At 41.4% G+C, this 23,952-nt stretch overlaps 1 protein-coding gene and 1 long non-coding RNA gene across 9 annotated transcripts in view; one reads left to right on the top strand and one right to left on the bottom strand.

Moving 5' to 3' along the window:
* The window catches only part of LOC142020312 (uncharacterized), a 73,563-nt gene that overhangs the window by 7,884 nt on the left and 41,727 nt on the right, over positions 1 to 23,952 (bottom strand). For 4 of the 5 annotated variants that reach the window (XR_012647350.1, XR_012647352.1, XR_012647349.1 and 1 more), the window contains 2 exons: positions 17,054 to 17,170; positions 10,579 to 10,714 (listed from right to left, as the gene is read on the bottom strand). This is a non-coding gene — a long non-coding RNA (uncharacterized LOC142020312). The remainder of the gene's footprint in view (positions 1 to 10,578; positions 10,715 to 17,053; positions 17,171 to 23,952) is intronic. The other variant, XR_012647353.1, reaches the window with a different exon arrangement.
* ACSL4 (acyl-CoA synthetase long chain family member 4) overlaps positions 1 to 23,952 on the top strand; it is a 65,447-nt gene that overhangs the window by 29,821 nt on the left and 11,674 nt on the right. For 2 of the 4 annotated variants that reach the window (XM_075008050.1, XM_075008053.1), the window contains exons 3-10: positions 5,345 to 5,391; positions 10,200 to 10,737; positions 11,012 to 11,189; positions 12,896 to 13,005; positions 13,097 to 13,235; positions 14,751 to 14,901; positions 16,975 to 17,098; positions 18,263 to 18,334. In XM_075008050.1, coding sequence (XP_074864151.1) covers positions 10,387 to 10,737; positions 11,012 to 11,189; positions 12,896 to 13,005; positions 13,097 to 13,235; positions 14,751 to 14,901; positions 16,975 to 17,098; positions 18,263 to 18,334 — 1,125 coding nt within the window. In that variant the 5' untranslated portion in view covers positions 5,345 to 5,391; positions 10,200 to 10,386. The remainder of the gene's footprint in view (positions 1 to 5,344; positions 5,392 to 10,199; positions 10,738 to 11,011; positions 11,190 to 12,895; positions 13,006 to 13,096; positions 13,236 to 14,750; positions 14,902 to 16,974; positions 17,099 to 18,262; positions 18,335 to 23,952) is intronic. The other 2 variants (XM_075008052.1, XM_075008051.1) reach the window with 2 other exon arrangements.

Raw genomic sequence — 23,952 nt, 5'->3', positions numbered from 1 at the left:
TAACAAAACAGCAGTCACAGAACTTTAAAGACTAACAAAATTTATTAGGTGATGAGCTTTCATGGGGCAAACCCACTTCTTCAGATCTGGAAGGAGTGCTGAAAGTGAACTGGCATGATGATTATATAACATACAAAAATTTTCAATGAAAACTGACAAACTGGGGGGTGGAAGGGATAGGGGAGAAAATTACTTACTCTAAGGGACTTGCCTGAGTGGTGGGAGAACACGAGGAGGAATGGTGACAGCATTCCTTCCTGCTCCCTCAAGAGAGAGCTGGTAGACCAGATCTGTCCCTGGCTTGCTTAACTCTAGCCTGTGAGGCTTGGGACTCAACATTGCCCACCGCTGCAGGCTGGATACTGGTTGAAGGGAGCCTTGAGCCTCCAGGGCCAGATACAAGCAACCATGGTCCAGATCTGGACTATGGGTTCCCCACATGTGTCTTACAAGGAATTCATACAGCTGACCTTTTATAGAAGAGCACTTTCCCATTGTTTCCAGGTCTGCAAGAGACTGAAGTTGTGTCAGCAGGAGAGCATTTCCCATTAGCTTCATACAGTGTGGCAACACTCTTTAAGTTGACGTTACGTGTGTTGCTTTTTTGTACCTCCGAGCAACGTAAGTTACTTTTGAATTAAGAGGTAGTAGCTCTGATGCTCCCTATGACAACTCACAGCAGTTCTCTTCCTGCATTCAATAGTTCCCTGAGTTATGCAAGGGTTGCATTCCTGTGCATCCTTGCATAACTCAAATTTCCTATAAGTTGGGTGGGTGGGGAGCTGGGAACCAGGCAGCAACCTGGCTCCCCCCAGCTGGGGGAAAGGGGGGAGAAGCCATGTCAGCAAGGCTGTCTGCCTGCCCGGCTCCCTTGGCTGGGGAGAAGCTGGGCAAGTAAGGGGGAGCCAGGCAGGCAGAGAGCTGCTACAGCATGGCTCCTCCCACCTGGGAGAGCCAGGGGCTGGAGCACTTTCAATTTGCACGTAACTCGTGTTAATGCGAGTTAAGCAGAAATCGAAATCACACATACCAGGGGATTACTGTGTTTTACTTCAATCTTGAATTAATTTACTATGAGGTTTTGATGTTCTCTTTAACAAGGGTCATCTCATCATGCAGATTTTGCTGAGACTTCCAGCTTTGCTGCAGATGAGTTTCCAGCAGAAATTTTGAACAGCATAGATGATCTCAAATTGTACTTAAGTATTATACAGTATAGAACATTGTACTTTTATAGGGCTGACCACTTTCTGCAACAAAATAAATGTATTTTAAAAGAAACCCTGACTCATCTTTTTAAAAAAAAAAAAAAAAAAGGTAATGTTCCAAATTTAATGTCCTATCTGATGCCTATTTGTAGTAATAAGTGAATGTGTGACAGATGGCTTTGTGCATTTTCTCCACCTACATTGCTTTTAAATGTAAAATTCAGAATGCCATATGGGATTTATAAAACATACATGAGAAGATTCTTGACAGCTGAGAATTGTTCCACTAAATGTGGAGCTCAGTACCCTCGCCCAAACTGCTTTAACGCATCCTTTAGATGAAGAGTGCTGCGAAGTGTAGTCAAAGAAATCATTGTTAAATCCTTCAACACTGTTGGTTCTAAGTTGTGCTATGTATAAAATTATGTAGCTGTAAGCAATGTTGCAATCAGACTATGTGGTATAAGTGATTTAGCTTACAGAAATGCAATATGTGGTAAATTGATTTTTTTTCTCTGAAATTAGAAAGTGGCTCAGAGTTCTTGTCTGTCTGGACCAGCAGCTGTTGTCCCATCAAGCCTGATTCAAAGCCCACTTGCTTAAGCAGACTCTTGGGAAGGACTGGTGGCTCAGGGGTGTTTTTAGAATAAGATGATGGGGGAGGAGGGCTCTTGATTTGTACTAGGACTTATCTTTGGTTTGTTAGTGATGTTGAGGGGGTGAAGGGATTTTTTTAAATGTCTGTAGCAAACAGGCATTCTTCTAGGTCTGAAGTGCCATAAAGATCAGATGCACACTTCTTGCTAAAGGTGGTGCCAGAATTCCAGAATTTGATAGTTTGGGGGGAGGGAGTGGGAAGGGGATACCCATGAGTGGCATTTGGAGGCCACACAGGGTTAAATGTCACACTGTGCCCCCACCACCCATTTCTGCAAGTTTAAAGCTGCCTAGGTGATGGGAGAGTACCACTCTGGGCTAGTATCAGAGAGGTAGCCATGTTAGTCTATAGCTTCGATAACAACAAGAAGTCTTGTGGCACCTTATAGACTAACAGGTGCTCCAAAATATCTGTTAGTCTATAAGGTGCCACAAGGCTGCTTGTTACTCTGGGCTAGCTGGCTCTCCAACTGGATATGCCCTTTTGGGTCCTAGTGCTGATTGTGAGCACACCTGTGTGCACTGGAAACGGTCCTATTTTCTGTACAGTTGGTGAGGGCAAGAGGGTGAAGTGCTGCCATGTAATCCAATGCCCATTCAGCAAATTAATATTGCACCCACAAAGCTTCATGTGTGAACTTCCACATTACTGCTCAGATTTACTTTTTATGAAAAGGTTTTAGCTTTCTTGTGCTATTACAGGAGAATTCTTTCTAGACATGTAACCTATTCTATCACCTTCAGATTTTTGGAGAGTATCTTAGTTCATATTCTGGCATTTTAGTTCATATTGAAGGCATTTTAATCTTTGAGTTATCTTTGGTCTCTGTACACCTTAGGACCAAATTCATCAGCTGGAATAGTCACTTGAATGAATTTCTATACAAGTGATGAATTTGGCCATTGGCATGTTGGTTGTTTGCTTGCTTCAGCTCTGGCTTTTTTTTTACGTATTTTCCAATGGTGGTGTTTTGTTTCTCCTTTTTATTTAAAAGCCCTAATGTCTTATCCAAGCAAAGTTGGAATCTATTGTACCAGGCAATATTTGTAGACCAAAAAACACAACTCATGTATTTTTACTGAGTGAACGAGTAGATATTTGTACTGATCTCAACAAAGTTGAAAGTGTTGGTTTAATCTGTATTGCCTTTCTTGTATTAGTCCAGTTTCTTTTGAAACAAGAATTGTAAATTTGTTTTTAATCCCTGAAGACTGGCTGATGCATGTTCTATTGCAGTGATGGGCAATCTAGGATACTGAGTGGTCTGCGTGAGACGCACGTTGGTCTCATGATAAGAGTTTTATTAGTCTCATTTGCGTGCCTAGAATTGGCAGGGTGCACTGATTGAACCATAGCAGCGCTTTGATTGGATGCAGAAGAAGTGCATGGCTCTCAGTACAGTGTTTGCAATCGGCATGCACCATGCTTTACATGCCCTAATTTTGTGCATGTCAGTTTAGTAATACCTGTAAGTTTTTCACTTTTTTTTGTATGTGGCTGGAAACCAGTGGAATCTGGCAAAACTGCAGGAGAGAAATGGTAAACAAAATGTCTTGTGGGTCACACACAGAACCCCAATGGGCCCCATGCCCCAGCTTTCCCAGCACTGTTTTAATGCCTTACATTTTTAAGCTTTGTCATACCTAGGGTACCCATAGCTGTGCCGCTGATTATATACCTTCAAATCAGCGGCACAGCTATGGGTACCTGCATAGCCCCTCAATATGCCAATATTTTCATGGCTGACCTGGAGGAGTGCTTCCTTAGCTCTTGTCCACTAACACCCTGTCTCTGCTTACGCTACATTGATGACATCTTCATCATCTGGACCCATGGGAAGGAGACTCTGGAGGAATTCCACCGGGACTTCAACAGCTTTCACCCCAACATCAACCTCATCCTGGAACAGTCCACACAGGAGATCCACTTCCTGGACACCACGGTGCTAATACACGACGGCGACATCAATACCACCCTGTACCGTAAACCTACTGACCGCTATGCCTACCTTCATGCCTCCAGCTTCCATCCCAGACACGCCACACGATCCATTGTCTACAGCCAAGCACTAAGATATAACCGCATTTGCTCCAACCCCTCCGACAGAGACAAACACCTACAGGATCTCTACCAAGCATTCTTGAAACTGCAATACCCACCTGAGGAAGTGAAAAAACAGATCAACAGAGCCAGACGTGTGCCACGAAGCCCCTTACTACAGGACAAGCCCAAGAGAGAAACCAACAGAACACCACCAGCCACCACCTACAGTCCTCAGCTAAAACGTCTACAGCGCATCATCAGGGATTTACAACCCATCCTGGACAATGATCCCCCACTTTCACAGGCCTTGGGAGGCAGACCAGTCCTTGCCCACAGACAACCTGCCAACCTGAAGCAAATCCTAACCAGCAACTATACACCGCACCACAGTCACTCTAACTCAGGGACTCATCCATGCAGCAAACCTCGTTGCCAGCTCTGCCCACATATCTACACCAGCAACACCATTACAGGACCTAAGCAGATCAGCCACACCATCATGGGTTTCATTCAGCTGCACATCTACCAATATAATTTATGCCATCATGTGCCAGCAGTACCCCTCTGCTATATTCATTGGACAAACTGGACAGTCTCTACGTAAAAGAATAAATGCGCACACATCAGATATCAGAAATGCCAATATACAAAAACCCGTAGGAGAGCAGTTCAATCTCCCAGGCCACACAGTAGCAGACTTAAAAGTAGCTATCCTACAGCAAAGAAATTTCAGGACCAGACTCCAAAGAGAAATTTCTGAGCTACAATTCATCTGCAAATTCGATGCCCTCAGCTCTGGCTTAAACAAAGACTGCGAATGGCTGGCTAAATACAGAAGCAGCTTCCCCTCCCTTGGTGTTCACACCTCCAGATCAACTGCTGGTAGTAAACCTCACCCTTGCTGACTGAGCTAACCTTCGGAGGGGTAGCTGTGTTAGTCTGGATCTGTAACAGCAACGAAGGGTCCTGTGGCACCTCATAGACTAACAGAAAAGTTTTGAGCAAAGTGAGTCTGCTCACGAAAGCTCATGCTCAAAACTTTTCTGTTAGTCTATGAGGTGCCACAGGAGCCTTCATTGCTGAGCTAACCTTGTTATCCCCACCCTTGCTCTGGCTTATTTATACCTGGCCCTGCAGATTTCCAAGACCAGCATCTGATGAAGTGAGTCTGTGCTCACGAAAGCTCATGCTCAAAACTTTTCTGTTAGTCTATAAGGTGCCACAGGACCCTTCGTTGCTGTTAGGTATTTTGTGACTTTGAAAACTTATTTTAGCTCATTTAAATATGAGTGTCACTACTGTCTTCCTTTTCAAAAGGATAGGGGAGAACATGAACTAATTCTCACTGCTGAAGTACATAAATAGCAACTTAAATTTTTTTATACACTTAACTTTGTACACAATCTTATCAGTCTTCTCTCTCATCTTACTGTAGATTGAATCTTCCTTGAAGAAAACCCAGTCATTACTTTCAGATCTCTTGTAAGTATCTTAACATTTTATTTTTAAAGGCAAAACATTACTAGTGTCCCTTGTTTTCATCAAACTTTATAGCATTTTTTGGATTTCCAGCTGATATTTGATAGAACAGAAGTCTCTCTCAAGTGACTACATATTTTTACAACTTAGCAAAGTTATCTATTTAAAAAAGTCATCTTTTTACCATTAAATCTGATTGGAAACCTCCACAAAATGTAACTGTTTTGCCTTTACATGAACATAAATAGCAGTGTCTAAGGCTTGAACAGTTGCTGTGCTAGCTGTAGAAGCAAGGTCAGCAACTGCAGATCTTGGTAGCAAAAGAGTCAAGACACACCTTCCCTCTTGGGGAATTTTTGTCATCTCAGCTTTTTTCTTTCCAGGTCAATATTCTGAAATCTCTATCTGCATTTAAGTGCCTAAAATGTTCCAGGAGACCTTTTTTAAATGAAAAAAGGTAAATAAATGAGCTGAGAATACAAACACATCTGATATTTTAAGATCATGCATTTCATCAGAGATGTGTGGCAAATCTTCATGACTTCCTTTTGAGTGTGAGTTACACTGAGTGACAAAAGATCAGGTTCAGAATTATTACACTTAACCCTAAATTTAGATTTGGGTAGTGTCTCCAAAGCATTATGTGAAATTGGATAACAGGCAACTATTCTTTTGGTATAATAATCATATTTTGGTTTTAAAAAAGCAGATAAACTTGATAGCAGTGATTTTAAAAAAATGGAATTAGTGCCTTGTGAAACTTCTTGACTGAATCATGAAAGAACTAAAACCTTACTTACATATCATTCATGTAAATAAAATATACTAGTGTCCAGATCAGTTGCCTATTATGTTTGAGACAGGGATCGTTTTACTGTCTCTGAGAGCTGACAATCTGATTTAAGATAGAGATGGAAAAGTGGGTATAATAACATTGGGAAACTGTGTTGGAAGGTGATTGAGGCAAATGGCAATAATAATGTAGGACATCTATGTACATTATTATAAAAGAACTAGATTTTCTTGTACAAATCGAACTGCAGAAGCCCACTTAAAGTGATAAATACTACTTTGATATTACAGCAGTGGGTGCCAGACAAAACCATAATGTGGGTAGAATATTGTGTTCATTTTAAATCAGTTACTACAGAAATCATCTTAAAAGATTTTGTTTTGGACCATGTACTTCAGATAATTACGAGTTATAGTACATGTAAGGATTCTGATTACCGTGTCTAATAGATTTTAACATTTGTTATTCCACCATACTTACACTATGTAGGCATTTTCATTGCGCAGCTTAATCATGCCTTTTTATAGTGTTGGGGGCATTGTACAAACTGTTTTAAACACATGTTCAAAGGAATACCATAGCAGCATATGCTTTTTTTAAATAATTTTTCTTCCAGTTTAGAAGTCTACTTATCTTGGTACCAGTACTTAGATATAGCTCTTTTCTACCTTTTGGTTAAGTATAGAGACTAAAACATCTTGTTTTACCAGAATTTTTGTCATATTAAGGTACAGGTATTGCTGAAAAAGCAGTGTGTTTTGCATCGGAAAATAGGAAAGAGTATATGATAAATACGAATCCGTTCAGTCTGAAATGTTTGTCAACAGACTAGACTGACCCTTGCTTCTGTTGACTTGTGATATCCCAGGGCCCTGTTCTCCTACCTTTACTTAAGATGAGTCATACTTTACAAATAGTCACGCTGGTTTCAGTGGGATTTCTTGTGGAGCAAAGCAATTAAATTGTGCCATTTGCATTAGCCCACTGCATTCTCTTGTTCACACACTATGTTGCGTACTTTTGTCTGTTGCAAATACTGACAATTCCCTTCTCAATGCTGATTTCATTACACTGTGTGGTATTTAACTGCCATGCCCTGGAGCTTAAGCAAAAATGCTAGGACTAAAGCTAATTTTAACTTTTGCATACAACCTAAACTAATTGAAATAACTGGGATGAAATTATCAATATGTCCTGCAAGACAAATAGCATAATAAATTTTTATCCTCCACTTGAAGAGGCTGAAGTTAGAGTGCAAGACGAATACTTACGGTTCCTTCAAAATACTTAATATAGGTCTTACGTAAATAATAGCTAATGTACAGTGCTGGGTATAACATACAGGAATGGCAATTGAAATAACTGCTAGTAATACAGGGAGTATTGTGTTTGCTGAGCAGCTGCTCTGAACTTTTTACAGTACCAGTATAGTGAAACCTATCTTAAGCAACTTCTCAGTAATTAGCTTATTGGGTGCCTTACTAAGGTGGCCATCTAATAAAAGCAAAACTGTACCCAAACTGTTTGTTTTGAGGCGAGTTAAAGGGTGAGAGGTTAGCTGAAGCAACTGATTTCGTTGCATAACCAAGACAAATGTCACTGTACTTAAATCTTGGTGAGAACATGTAATTCACTCTGGATGGAGAAAATTCTGGATTTTGTCAGAATTCACCATAGTATCTGTGACTGACCAAATTTACTAACTCTGCAATTCTTAATTATTCCATAGAATGAAAGCACAAGTTCCCTCTGGCCATATAGTATGTCACATACCTACAGATCGCATGCATCATTTGATTGAATAGCATAATACCTAATGGATACTATTCTGTGTGTTCAAGGAAAAGTAACTTTCCATATTACTAATGCGTGTCCCTGGTGCTTGTTGTGTTATCATTGGCAGTTGTGATTTAAACTTAATCTTAGTCACCCTCCCTCACATGGATGAATATATAGGTAACTAAATACATTCCTTGGTATATAGCTGTATGTTCTCTGTTGTGCGCTGAGACAATTCCCCTATCCCCAAGTTTCTGTTAATCCATCTGTTGTCCAGGTTAGGAGATGATCTTGCCCTAAACTATTCACCACTACTGTCTAATGCGGGGGTCTCAAATGCAGCCCAGGGGTCATCTGTGACCCAAGCAATTCCTCAGCCTGGCTCATGCACAACTCTTTGCATTTGACACCCTGGGTAGAGAGGACGCGTCTGTGAACTTCCCCTAAGCCCAGCCCCTGCTCTGCCCCTACATTGCCTCTTTCCGCTCTGCGCTCTCCCCATCATACTCCTTTCTTCATGCCCCCTTCCACAAAGGATTCCGCTTGGGAGGGTGGGTAGTAGCAAGGGTCAGATGCCCCTGCACTCACCACGACAGCAGGAGTTGTGGAAAAGCCGAGCTACATGGCAGCCTCTGCTCTCCTTCCATCTCCCAGGCTACCACAGTCGCTCAACTTTACCATGGCAGTGAGAAGCAGAGTGCCCCGGCCCCATGAAGACTGGCTTGGGAGATGGCAGTAGAGTGGAGCATGCTACTGTATAGCTCTGCTTCTGCATAGCTAATGCTGATACGCTGAGTACAGGGAGGACCAACCCATCCAGAGCCCTGCAGGGTAGTCTAAGCATGAGACCATCCTGTCCATAGGAGAGTTGAGGTGGCTGCTTGTGGGGTCCAGGGCAGCTGTACCAAACTATCTCATGGATGGGATGGCTCTGCATACACCTCCCCCAGGTCACAGGGACATGCCAGTGCTTGTGCTATCAGCCAGAAGCATCTCTAGTCCAACTGCACTACTGGTGCTGGCCTGCGTAGGTGGAACAGTTAACTTACTTGGGGCAGCAGGCAGGGCCTGGGGATGTGTGGGGGGCTGGGCATATGGAGACTTCCCCCTTTCCCCCAAAGCTCTGCCAAAGAGGGATACCTGCTGGCCCACTAAGAGGATCTGATAACTAGGATTTGGCCCTAAGGTAAAATGAGTCTGAAACCCATGCCCTAATGTGTTGGAAGAGCTCTTTTATTAGATGCCCCCTTTTCCTTTTCCGTCCCTGGGCCTGTGTGCATTGCTTCCACATCACTTGCACGAAAGAAAAGGTTAAATACTGTACTTGAAACCATTTCTCCCACCTGCCAATGCAGAATAGTGGTATTAGACTACTAAGCTGACCAATGCTTAGCTGTGATTTTTTTAAAGGCATGGGTTTTTGGTTTTGTAAATACCTACCTACATTGCATAGGTTTAATATTTACAGTCCCTACTCAGGCAAGATTCCTGTGGAATCAGTCAAATACTTAAAGATTTGATTTTGGTTTTATAATGGAAGATGAGTTGGACTTTTCTTCCAGCAGTCCTTTAGTATTTTGTAACCGAGTAACTGCTTCACAAATTGAATCTGTGTAAGCTGAACACAGAAACATAACCTTAAAATAGAGCTTCTCAGACATGCTGTAAAAGTAAAAGCTGTTGCCAAGATATTAAAGGTGTTATATGAATCTTGTGTATTAGTTAAATCTACAATATGTGAGATTATTTTGCAGATTCCAAAGAAATATTCTGTATTCAGACTGCTAAGTTGATACAAATTTATTTCTGAAAGTTCTAAATTAAACAGCACTAATAAATCTTCCTAGCCTTAGCAAAAGTGTTCAAGGAAAAAAGCTCCTGACCTTTGACTATAGTTATGCAACTTCAGGGTAGCTTAACTCTCTCAAACAAAATATTTTGATATATAAAGGACACAGTGCACTTTAAAAGCCCAGAATTTAAACAAAGGGGGTGGAGGGGAACCTTAGAGTAAATAATTGTTGAGGTAACAAATAAGGCAAAAATTCCTCTCTATCTTTAAAACCAATTGCTCCTATGCCTCTCAAACCCGTTATTTCAGTTTCCTTTATCTTGCTGCATGTTGGGGAGAAATAGTAAAGGATTGAAGCTAATGGACTGATTTCTGAAGTCCCTAATTGTTAAACTTTCTTTTTGTTTTCTTTCCTGCTTTCTGCTTGGCTGTGATCTTCACATATAGGAACCTGTTGACTTCCAAAGGTTACTAATGTCTTTAGCTACTACTCTAAAACTGAGCTATCTATACTTCATTTATTGTTTCCTTGATTGTACTGCCACTTACTTCTGCTTCTGCTCTTGCCTTTTTCAGAGAGCAAACATTCTCTGATCCCAAAGGATCAAGGCAAACTTTTTTTAAACTGTCCACTATGAAACTTAGACTAGAAGTATGTGCCATTTTCTTGCTCCCTGTGTACTTCTTAATATCTGTGTACAGTGCCCTTGTATTTATTCCATGGTATTTTCTTACCAATGCAAAGAAGAAAAAGGCTATGGCAAAACGCTTAAAAGCAAAACCCATCTCAGACAATCCTGGAAGTCCATACCGTGCTGTTACTCACCTTGAGTCACTAGCAACTATAGATATCCCTGGAGCAGACACTTTGGACAAGTTGTTTGACCATGGTGTAACAAAGTTTGGGAAGAAGGACTGCCTCGGAACCAGAGAAATACTGAGTGAAGAGAATGAAAGGCAACCTAATGGAAAAGTATTTAAAAAGGTAATCTTTAAAGTTTTAAATAAAGTCTGTAATAGTAAAAGCTTTGTTTCTTTAACGTACCTATTGTAGACCACCTTGTATTAGTTACATTTTGTGTAAAAAGTGAAATATATAGTTCAAGAAGCTTAACTATAATAAATACTATTAGTATTTTTATTCAGCAAAAGAATTAACTTTAAAAAGATTGCATTTGCTTGTTTTTTCACCTAATAGGAGCAAACATGTATACTGATAACTTACTGTCTTTATCACAATACTATTCTATTTGTAACAGTTAATCCTAGGAAATTATAGATGGTTAAATTATGAAGAAGTTAACCAGAGAGTGAGTCATTTTGGGAGAGGTCTAATTGCACAAGGACTAAAGCCAAAAAGTACCATTGCCATATTCTGTGAGACCCGAGCAGAGTGGATGATTGCAGCGCAAGCCTGCTTCAAATACAACTTTCCTCGTGAGTACTAATGTTGCATTTGCATTGACTAGATTTCTAGAAAAATCTTTCTGTTCAGCTCTTTATGGTTTAGTATTTCTAATATGCCCATCTGCATGTATCTGGGGTCGCATTTGCTTTAAAATTCTGGAAGAAAGTGAAAAGTCCTAATTTATGTTTTAGCTGTCTTAAACTATAGTCCCTAAAATTAGCATGCATCTATAGTGCGACTGACTTGTTCATCTTATTACAGAAATATTTTTAGAGCTCAGGAAAGAAATATTAACATTTCTATAGGAGATGTAAAGACGCTAACTTAAATCCTTTGACTTATTTATCAAATCTCTGTGGCACGCTAATTTTGTTTCTAATTGAAACATGCATAAATGCTATTTCATAGATTGCTTTTGCCACCTGATATGTCAAAGTAGAGCCTGAATGTAAGATGGAATGGAAAAGTGTTACTTTTAACCAGTGTATAAGACATAGTACTTAAAGATAAATGGCACAATCGCTAGTATAGTAGTACAACAGACTTCATTGTAAAGTAGGGCTGTTACACACACAAGTGCACATTAAACGGTTATCACTTCTATCCACCATGGACCATGCACTGCAATTTGAATTGTCCTCCTTTTGTTGCTCCGTATTCACTCTGTCCTCCCTCTCTGCCAAGTGCTATTAGCTGTGAATTTGTTCAGTTTCATAGAGGGGTTTTCAACTCTTATTGCACTGCAGCAACAGTCTGACAACAAAAAATTACGTCATGATTCCAGGACTGGGGAAAGAAGCCTCAGCCCACCCAAACTTCACTGGCCCGGGCTTTAAGACCTCAGAGTTCTGCTTCCAGGCAGGGGGCTTGCAACAGGTCCTGCAGCCTTTGGGTTTTGGCTTCTGCTGCGGGCAGTGGGGCTTGAGCTTCAGTAAATCTAAGCCAGCCCTGGCAACAGCATTCAAAGGAGGTTACCATTTGAGAACTGCCTGCATAATGGTTCTGTGGGAAAGGGTGATTTTGGCAAAGATTATTAAAGGGGGTGATGGACAGCTGTCACCCTATGGAAATATAGTAAAGATTGCAGTGTATCGTCTCTGATCTAATGGTAATAGGGTGGGCATGTAGTGTTAGCTGGCTTGGCTTCTTTTTTTCATTTTCTTGCTTTCTGTGGTTTTGACAGGTCTCTATCTGTGGCCCCTTTTCAATAATCCCAACCACTTCATAATCTATTTCTGAGTAGTAATTCTCTATATTAATGGTGTATTGGAAGTGATGCCTTACGCTGAACAATTGTTCTCTTAGAGAATCAGTAAATCTGAAACCCAGGCTAGCTCTTCCCTAGTTTGAAGCTCTAAGAATGGATATAGAAGCAGAAAAATAGAGATCCTCAGTACTCAGTTCTCCCAAAGTGTTTTTTTTTCCTCCCCCCGCTCTTCCTCTGTGTGAAACTGGACAGCACTGATTTCATTTTCAGTTGCGAAATCATCAATCTTATAACGGGTATTACACTTTACTCTTTCCATATAGCTGTTGTTACTGTAAGCTCCTTGCATGAAAATCCACCATGGAAAAACTAAAAGCTGCTTTTACTCCTCAGTGGAAAAGGATTGCAAATGAAAAAAATCCTTCCCTTTTCCCCCCCTCTCCCCTTAATACTGACTAAATTATAGACATTCAAAAGCTTTTGCTTTTGTATTATTCAGTCTTAAACTTATTTTTTGCTCCTATACAGTTATTACTTTATATGCTACCCTTGGTGAAGAGGCAGTAATTTATGGTCTGAATGAATCTGGAGCATCATATCTAATCACTAGTGTGGAACTTCTAGAAACCAAACTTAAGGTAAGTTAGGAAAAAAAATCTTATTTACTATATCACTGTAATCTTAAGATATATGGTATAGTAAATACTAAATTTCCTCTTTGTTCAACAGACTGCATTGTCAAAAATTCCTTGTCTCAAACGTATCATTTATGTGGATAACAAGATTATCAACAAATCTGAATACCCTGAAGGACTAGAGATTCATAGTATGCATACAGTAGAAGAATTAGGAGCCAAACCAGAATATTGTAAGTGAACCAAATCAGGATTACTCAGGTGGTCCAGTAAGTGATTGAACTTGATTTGGAGAGATGTAGGGGAGAAGTATGCCCATTTAACTTAAAAATGAGTCAGTAGTCCAACTCAATATTTTTAAATACATGGGGCAGAAAACAAGGCAAAATATCTTTTGTCTGGGTCTTTTATCTTAATGGGGCCATGTCCCAAATGGATTTTGTTTAATATTCCATTATTAGGTTTAATTTAGAATGTGAATGACATAGTTTGACTGAGTTCACTTCCTAAAATAAGGGCAGGTCATACATAATATCGGGGTTGGCTGTTTTTTAAAATTTTTGTAATGAATGTTTTTTAAAAACTTTTCTTCTCTTTCCTGATGACAGGGATATGAACATTTGTTTTAGAAAAATCTTTGACCAGTTTTGTAGCTAGAAGGCTTCTAGGGCCAGGGGATAAGTCCCTGAGAGATACAGTTGGGTAGCTGGTGTGAGAAATCAGCTTTCTTAAGCAGCAAGCAAGCAATCCAGAGGATTTGCTTCCTGACTTCCAGATCTACAGTTCCTGTCAGCCAGCTCCCCTATACTACAAGATATAAGCAGTTAAAGAAATTGGTTGGGAGGAACTAGAGGCTTATATGAGAGCAGCTCTGTTGAATGTGTGCTTACTCTGGGGTAAGCTGCTGATTTTTTTTTGGAACATATTGCTTCACTAGAGGTAGACTTTGTTTGGTTGGCTCTCCCCCCTCCTTTTTTAAGAACTCCCTTACATGTCATTCTGGTCCTAGAATCATAGAAGAGTAGGACTGGAAGGGACCTCAAGAGGCCATCGAGTCCAGCCCCCTGCCCTCAGAACAGGACCAAGCACTTTCTAGACCATCCCTGAAAGCCATCTATCTAACCTCTTCTTAAATATCTCCAGTGATGGAGATTCTACCACCTCCTTTGGCAATTCGTCCCGCCTTTGTTCCACTTCCTGTTGCAGAGTTATCACCCTGAGGGTTACAGGTTTTTACTGTAACCAGGACAAAAGAGAATAAATGTCAAGCAGAGGTGGAAAAAGTTCTCCAAAGGTTACTTGAGTAAAAGTGCAGCTGCCTTTTTTGGGGGGGGAGGGAGGGGAGCGTTGTACTTGAGTAGAAGTCACCAGTGTCCTTCTGGAAAACTATGTGAGTAAACATACATGCGTGTACACAAGTTGCATCTTTATTGCACTCTAACATCCGGAAGTGAAAACAGCCAAAGTTTCAATCAAATAACTTTTTGGGTACTTTTTTCCACCTCTGTCAAGGAAGCAAACTGAGTTAAACTTGTAATGAAAATAAACTAACCTTTTTTCATTAGCTCTATATATTGCCTAGTGGGTCTGTAAAACTTGGTCATCATTCTCTTAGGAAGACCATATAAGTTAGCTTACTCTGTGTGGAGCGTCCATTTCATCTTGGTTAATCCAAGAAATAAATGCTTACTGTTAGTCCATGTGAATGATTTTCTTCCCTGTCCCCCACCCCTTTTGTACCTTTGTAGTACACCTCCAGCCAATCAGACCAGTTCCCACAGACCTGGCTTTGGTAATGTATACTAGTGGGTCTACTGGGAGACCTAAAGGAGTGATGATGCTGCACAAGAACTTGATAGCTGGAATGACAGGCCAGTGTGAGAGAATACCTGGACTAGGGTAAGAAACGCTCAGTTGCCACATGTATGTATTAAAACAAAGCTGTGTATTACTACTTGGAATAAACTTCCTGGAATCCAAAAAGCCTATTACTTGTATAATTCTGAAATTCCTTGTGACTGTTTCTTTTAATATGATCTTCGGCAAATCCTGTTTTCATCCTGTAATCTTACATATTTCATATATGAGCTGACATTTCTGTAGTTCCTTTGAATATTTCATTCTCTTGGACACAGCTGTAAGTCTCTCTAGCTCTTTCAGAAAAATCATAACAGCGCTAAAGTGAGATTAAAAAGATAGACAGGTAAGACTTCCTATAGTTATACCTCTTCTTGAGATGCACTTTGAAAATATTTATCATAAATGATCACTATAAGGAGAGTCTGACCATAAATTTTTGCACATGGTATCTGTTTGTAGGTTGTTATTGGTTCCCTAACTCTACCAGTATGAGTCCTGAGAATGAATACAGTGGCTGGTAGTTTTCAAGTAGCAATTAAGCAGATAAGATAAAGTCAAGTGATCTGACAGAGGTTTGCCTGCAGCAGGGGCCCATGACCATATAGATAGATCCTTCTGTATGTGCTGTACACGGTGTTTAAATACCTTGCACACTTTAACCTAGTTTAAAATACCACTTATTTTTGGCAGCTAATTTGGCCTTTCATTTTTTTTTAAACTTTTTTCTATATTGAGACAGCAGGCAATAAAGTGAACAGAGAAATGCATAAAAATTTGGCAGTTCAGTAACGGCAAACTTTTATGAGCCTTCTTCAGTTACGGTGACCACATTGCCCTATGGCAAATACAGGACACCCCCCTCTAGTGTTGGGTGGGGGGGGCTGCTGTCCCATGTCAGGGCTCCTGGGCAATGGGAGCTAGTGCCCCATGGTGAGGCACTGGAGATGGGAGCTCCACAGCCTTCCAGTGAGAGGGAATGGAGGATGGGAGGCCAAACTCCTGCCGGTGGGGGTGGTGCTGAAAATAGGGGATCTGCAGCATCCTGGCCTCCCTGGGGAGCAGGGTAGCTGCTCAGAGTTCCCCACAGCAGGAGCTGCTTCCCCTAGGCATGGGATGCTGGAGAATCAGGCAGCTACCCCTGTGGCAGAGCTTGCCGAATGAAGAAGCTGCCACTGTGCTGTGCTGGGGAATGGGGCAGCTGCCTCTCAGAGAAGCTCCCCTGCAACAGGAGCTGTCTCCCCAAGGCATGGAGCACCAGGGAACTGAGCAGCTGCCTGCAGCCCCAAGATAACAGGTGCTGGGGAACAAGAACTCACCCCAAAAATATATGGAACAATTTGCTCATTTACTTTAAGTAGGGATGCCTATGAGACAGCTTAAATAAGGGACTGTCCTGGTAAAAATGGGACAGATGGTCAAGCTCTCTCTTCAGTGTGTGGAAGGCTAAATGGTTTGCCTGCAAACCCCACCCTCTTCCCAGCAAACACTTGACAGGCATGAAGTCCCTTGAAATGACCAACATATAAGAAACCACTTCTTCAGGGGATCTGTACACAGTTCTGGCTAAGTGGCTGAAGTTCTTATTTGGACCATGATAGCCCAAGTCAAGATAATGAAAGCTGAGCACTCTAGTGATCTATCCTCTAGTAAAATCTAAGATGAGAGGCTAATATGAATTTTTGGTGGGCGCAGAGAAGGAATTTGAAGGTGGATAGGTTTTGATTTCTCAGGTTTTGAATGGAAACTAGTTTCATCCTTCACTCTAACTGGAATAAGAGACCTTCCATTTCCAAAAAGAAAAAGTAGTTGGAGCACTAAAGACCTCCTGTGTTTTACTGCCAGACTCCTTCTAGAATCAGTGGGTGAAATTATGACCGTTGAGGTTTGTTGATATGAGTTTTGTTACTGCAACAGGACTTTCAAATCTTGAGCTTAGAGAATTCTTGGTGTGGTCTCCATACAGTAGAATGAACTTGAGTACTGAATTGTTATGATGTATACTTTTGGGAAAATAGTAATTCTGTCTTTTGATAACTGAATATACAATACTTGAGTATTGTAAGCCCATTCTTGGATCACTAAATTAACTATACATAATCCTTGCTTTGCTAGACCCAAGGACACTTACATTGGCTACTTGCCACTAGCTCACGTATTAGAATTGACAGCAGAAATTTCCTGTGTTACTTACGGCTGTAGGATTGGATACTCCTCTCCACTCACCCTATCAGACCAGGTGAGGGGAAACTATCAGCATGTAGTTAAACAAAATTTCTGTTGTACTCTTTTCTTGTCAGTCACTTGTCTTCTGGAAAAAAATAAATTTGTATAACGGGGTTAATTCCAAAAGCAGTAGTACCTTCAGAAAACAAAGCTTCTGGTGAAGCTGTACAATAGATCACATAACATGCCTTTCTATCTAAATGTTAAGCTTTCATCATCTTTAGGTACAGTCAGAATTTCACATAAATTAAAAGAAACTAAATGATCCCACAATTCTTTTTCTTTCTGACTCAGTAGTTACAGCATTATCCATTGGCACAACAGGATATTAACAGAGTAACTGGACTTGATTTTTTGCTGTTGCTGGCTATGAGGCTTGTATTCTCCTTTTAGTCCCATTATTTTTAAAAAATTGTTTCCCAGTTGAGGGATGGGGGTGTGTGTAAGCTCTGCTGAACCTGCCCTGATTGGCCAATAATTAGTTTGTAAACTGGTAGTTTGTCTGTTTAGTCAGCTTTTGTTTCTCAATTGCTAGACTAATATTTTGAAGATAAAATCATAACACAAAATCATCCATTTACATGATAGCCATGTTAGTCTGTTTAGATGAGTTACTTGTGATAGTCCATTTAAATGAGTGCAGAGGCACAGACACTTGGTTTGCAATGGGTAAATTATCATGGAAGGGCTGCACTACATATCTGCAGCCTTCAAATGTAAATATCTGAGAACACTATGCACATGCCAAAGAATGTAATAAAGTAGAAGAGTGAATACAAATGTGTTGTACAAACTTGCCGGCAGTTGTGCAGCTTAAACCCTGAGGAACCAAGAAAACAAATGTCAGATGGATCTGTAGGGAATCACAACTTGGCTCGTTATTGGAAAAAAATTTCACCCTTGAAGACATACCATACAAAAAAAACTGCTAGAAGGATAAATAGAGAAAACAAAGATACATGTAATGTGGCTTGTTCTAACAGGCTTTGAGTCAGCTGATAAATTTGTCATGAGATGAGGCTGACAACATATCTTTCTGCTCTATCCCACTGAGGAGGAAATAATCTTGGGAAGCAGAGGGAGAAGGAAAATACACATTAGGTTATATCCTGTTTCTTCTTCATTATCCCCTAACCAGTCACAAGTTGATTTAGCTTCACATTTGTCTTTATTTCAGTCAAGTAAAATTAAGAAAGGAAGCAAAGGAGACTGTACTGTACTGAAGCCTACACTCTTCGCAGCTGTGCCTGTAAGTATGGGAAGGCAAAGGACATGATTAACAACGATATTATTTCTTCACATATGCACTCCAGCAACATCCCTTGATAGTTAACAATATTGGAGTGACATTCTTAGCACACTGCATTTAATATAAAATTGGGTTGGGACTTGATATAAAACTGGGTCTTTTAAAGTGCGTTTAACTGTATGTAAGGTCTAGTTTCTTTCTGCCTTGGTTCCTGTGTCATTAATCTGGACCATTTCTGATAAGTCTTGAACATTGTCTATGTGCTTTTGGTATTTTTGAAGTGAAAATACTGGTAATTTATATTCTGTAATTTCCCCCATTGCAAGGAATCAAGCACTTTCAGAAATGTAATTTTCTGGCATGGTGCATTGAAATAAAGATTTTTAAGGACTCAGGTTCCTTTATTCCCTTTAATTGTTCCATGATGCCATTTCTGTTTCCATTTAAACAAGTGTAAGGGTTTTTTATGACATAGTGATAGAATCATGTCAGCTGAAGAGAATTCTTGCAATCCCATTAATGTTAAGGCAAGAAACTGCTCCTAGAAAAGAAAACAATTTTTAGACTTTTTTGCTTTGGTCTTAACATTGTATTTGCCAACTGAGGTATACAAAATACTTCATTATGGCTGTGTCTACGCTATAAAAATAACTCAAGTAAGCAACTATGAAGCTGAGCATCTACATGAATCCTACTTTGAAGTTAAACTTCAAAGTAGGCACTACTCTATTCCCAGGAATAGAGGAAGGCCTTTGAAGCTGGGCTCCCTACTTCAAAGTTAACTTCAAAGTAAGGGAAAATGTGTGTAGAGTCTCTGCTGGGTACTTCAATGTAGTGCCTAACTTTGAAGTTAGTTCCTAGTGTAGACGCACCATACGAGTGTCAAATGACCGATCTGGCTTGGCATGTTAAATGAGACCTAGTCCAAATGGATTTACTTAAGGTTTCATTCAGAATTTTGTATGTGTTTTATCTTAGGATTTTTATCATAAAATATTTGACTTCTATGTAGTTTTATCTATCTAGCTCAGAGGCGAGCAAGGAATGGGCCTCATTCAGCACTCCAAGCCTCTAAATATGGCTTGTGGCTGCTCCTATAGCTGCAGAAACAGGGGAACTTTGGTCCTGTTTCTGCCCCCAGCAAAATCTGTGGGCTCCTATTATCCAATTCTGTGTGCTGCCGTAGTCTCCAGGAAAACTGGAAACTGGCCAATAGGAGCTGAGATTTTCCTGGGGGCTACAGCAGAATGGAGAGCTCCTCTGCCCCCTCCAACCACCAGCACAGAGAGACATGGAACAGCCCACTGGCTGGGACTGTTGGCAGACAGCAAAGACTTCCTGAGTGTGTTGCTGGCCAGGAGGTGCTTAAGTAAGCACCTGCTGGCTAGAGTCTGCTTCTGGCATCCTTCTTGGGCTCCAAATCACTCTGAGCCTGCACCCATCCCCCAGCCAGGATCCTCTCCTGGACTCGCACCTCCTCACAGACTCTGCACCCCAATGCCCTGCTCCATGTCACAATCCCTTACTTACCCCAAACTCCCTCTCAGACCCCACACCCTCTCCTGTACCCCAGTCCCGTACCCAGAGTTCCTGTCTGCATGCAACCTCAGTCCTAGACCCTGAATCCTCTCCATAGGAAAGTGTGACCCTTGACCACTTATCATGGGCTGTTTCTACACATGCCACTTGTGTAGACCGGGTGCTGGCAAACAGGGTGTGTGCTAACAGGAGGGAGTTTGGAGAGGCTCTCCTGGAGGAGGAGAAGGAAGGAGCAAACTAAAGCACCTTGGGGTAAGTGGCTGCTTATATTTGGAGGTTTTGGGCTTGTGTGTTTGTTTGGAGTTTGGAGTTTGTTTGTTTGGAGTGCTGAGCTGAGTGTGTGTGTTTGTTTGTTTGAAAGGCCGTGTGCTCAGGCAGGCAGGCAGGCAGGCAGTTGGAAGCTGATTAGGTTTGAATTGAAACACCGTGTGCTGATTGGCTGAGCTGTAGGCAGAGGGAGGAGCTATCAGGGAGGCCGAGCACTTAAACCCTGCTAGTAAGCGACCAGGGAGCTTTGCGACCGGGTGCTGGCAAACAGGGTGTGTGCTAACAGGAGGGAGTTTGGAGAGGGGAGTTTAGAGGGGGAGCTTGGAGGGAGCCAGTGACTTCTGTTGCCCTTAAACTAAATCCTTTATAACAACCTCTATCTGAAACATTTAATTAACCCTCATATATAACTAGAGTAGGAAATGGAGGCAGAAGCCCAGCAGCAGAGTGGGGGCTATCCTGTTTATTGTGTCGAGTGCAGTATGTATGACTACCTACCCTGTGGGCGGGTGGCGTATGTGTGCGCTCGATGCAAGGAGCTCCTGGCCCTCAGAGACCGAGTGCGTGCTTTGGAGGCCAGGGTGGCTGAACTGGAGGAGCTAAGGAAGGCAGAGGTGTTTGTGGATGAGACTTTCCGGGACATAGTAGGGCTGTCCCACCTCCAATCTGACAGTCCTGAGGCTGTTACGGAGGATGAAAGGCTCAGGGAAGGAGAGCAGTCAAGGGGAGCAGAGGGAAACCATCCCGTAGTTGGGACCCTCCTTCCAGAGGGTGATGTTGTATCCTCTCGTGCCGAGGATACTTCTCCGGGGGAGGGAGCGCCAGCTGTTAGGAAGAAGCAGGTTTTAGTAGTGGGGGATTCGATCATTAGAAATATAGATAGTTGGGTTTGTGATGACCGGGAGAACCGTATGGTGACTTGCCTGCCTGGTGCGAAGGTTGCGGATCTCTCGAGGCATCTAGACAGACTTATGGGCAGTGCTGGGGAGGAGCCGGTCGTCGTGGTACATGTTGGTACCAATGACATAGGGAAGGGTAGAAGAGATGTTCTGGAGGCCAAATTTAGGTTACTAGGAAAGAGACTGAAATCCAGAACATCTTTGGTGGCATTCTCTGAAATGCTTCCAGTTCCACGCGCAGGGCCAGATAGACAGGCAGAACTTCAGAGTCTCAATGCGTGGATGAGACGATGGTGTAGGGAAGAGGGGTTTAGATTTATTAGGAACTGGGGACACTTTTGGGGTAGGGGGAGCCTATACAGGAAGGATGGGCTCCACCTAAATCAAGGTGGATCCAGACTGCTGGCATTAAACATTAAAAAGGACATAGAGCAGTTTTTAAACTAAGAGGTGGGGGAAAGCCGATTGGTGCGGGGGAGCACCTGGATCGGACGGAGACTTCTCTTACACGAGGCTCCATAGACAGGGATTCCCTAGAAGTTAGTCAGATAGGGAACGTGGGAAATAATATATGGGCAAGATCAGATGTAAAACAATCATGCATAAAAAAATCCACCGTGTCTGTGAAAGGCGGACATATAAATAGTGGTAGTTTTCTAACATGCTTTTACACTAATGCTAGGAGTCTGTCTAATAAGATGGGTGAACTGGAGTACCTCATATCAAAGGAGGAAGTTGACATAATAGGCATCTCAGAAACATGGTGGAATGAGGACAATCAGTGGGACACTATCATACCGGGATATAAATTATATCGGAAAGACAGAACAGGTCGTGCGGGTGGCGGAGTGGTACTATATGTGAAGGATAATATAGAATCAAATGAAGTAAAAATCCTAAAGGAATCAAAATGTTCCATAGAATCATTATGGATAACAATTCATTTCTCTAATATGAATATGGCATTAGGAATATATTACCGACCACCTAACCAGGACAGTGATAGTGATGCTGAAATGTTAAGGGAGATTAGAGAGGCTATCAAAATAAAAAACACAGTAATAATAGGAGATTTCAATTATCCCCATATTGATTGGGTGCATGTCACCTCAGGACGGGATTCAGAGATTAAATTTCTTGATGCCTTAAATGACTGCTTCTTGGAGCAGCTAGTACAGGAACCCACAAGGGGAGAGTCGGTTCTCGATCTAGTCTTAACTGGAACGCAGGATCTGGTCCAAGAGGTAACTGTTACTGGACCACTTGGAAATAGTGACCACAATATAATAACTTTTAATATTCCTGTGTTGGGAAGAACACCGCAGCGGTCAAACACTCTGGCATTTAATTTCAAAAAGGGGAATTACACTAAAATGAGGAAGCTAGTTAAACAGAAACTAAAAGGTAGAGTAATTAAACTAAAATCCCTGGAAGCTGCATGGAAACTGTTTAAAGACACCATACTAGAGGCCCAACTTAAATGTATACCCCAAATAAAAAAACACAGTAAGAGACCTAACAAAGAACCACCATGGCTAAACAGCCATGTTAAAAAGGCAGTGAGAGAGAAAAGGGCAGCTTTTAAAAAGTGGAAGTCAAATCCTAGTGAGGAAAATAGAAAGGAACATAAACACTCCCAAATTAACTGTCATAATGTAGTAAGAAAAGCCAAAAAAGAGTTTGAGGAACAGCTAGCCAAAAATTCAAAAAACAATAGTAAAATGTTTTTTAAATACATTAGAAGCAGGAAGCCTGCTAAAAAAGCAGTGGGGCCCTTGGATGATAAAGATATAAAAGGAGCGATCAAGGAAGACAGTGCCATTGCGGAGCGATTAAATGATTTCTTTGCTTCAGTCTTCACGGCTGAAGATGTTACAGAGGTTCCTAAATCTGAGCCAGCCTTTTTAGGCGACAAATCTGAGGAACTCACTCAGATTGAAGTGACATTAGAGGAGGTTTTGGAATTAATTGATAAGCTGAATAGTAACAAGTCTCCAGGACCAGATGGCATTCACCCAAGGGTTCTGAAAGAACTCAAATGTGAAATTGCGGAGTTATTAACAGTGGTTTGTAACCTATCCTTTAAATCCACTTTGGTACCAAATGACTGGAAGACGGCCAATGTAACACCAATATTTAAAAAAGGCTCTAGAGGAGATCCTGGCAATTATAGACCGATAAGTTTAACATCAGTACCAGGTAAATTAGTAGAAACACTAGTAAAGAGTAAAATTGCAAGGCACATAGAAGAGCACGAATTGTTGGGCAAAAGTCAGCATGGTTTCTGCAGAGGGAAGTCGTGTCTGTCTAATCTATTAGAATTCTTTGAAGGGGTTAATAAACATGCGGACAAGGGGCACCCAGTGGACATAATATACCTAGATTTCCAGAAAGCCTTTGACACGGTCCCACACCAAAGGCTTTTATGTAAATTAGGTGGTCATGGGATAGGAGGAAAGGTCCTTTCATGGATCGGAAATTGGTTAAAAGACAGAAAACAAAGGGTTGGAATAAATGGTAAATTTTCACAATGGAGGGGGGTAACTAGTGGTGTTCCCCAGGGCTCAGTCCTGGGACCGATCCTGTTCAACTTGTTCATCAATGATCTAGAAAATGAGGTAAGCAGTGAGGTGGCAAAGTTTGCAGATGACACCAAGTTGTTCAGGACAGTCAAAAGCAAAAGGGATTGTGAAGAACTACAAGGAGATCTCAGCAAACTGAGTGATTGGGCAGCAAAATGGCAAATGAAATTTAATGTGGGTAAGTGTAAGGTAATGCATGTTGGAAAAAATAACCCAAATTACACGTACTACATGATGGGGTCAAATTTAGCTACGACAGATCAGGAAAGGGATCTTGGAGTTATAGTGGATAGTTCTCTGAAGACATCCACGCAGTGTGCAGCGGCAGTTA

Source organism: Carettochelys insculpta, chromosome 13 (assembly GCF_033958435.1).
Source record: "Carettochelys insculpta isolate YL-2023 chromosome 13, ASM3395843v1, whole genome shotgun sequence".
NCBI classification, from domain to species: Eukaryota; Metazoa; Chordata; order Testudines; family Carettochelyidae; genus Carettochelys; species Carettochelys insculpta.
Note: the sequence above shows the minus strand (reverse complement) of the source record. Positions and strands in the feature narration are given on the sequence as shown.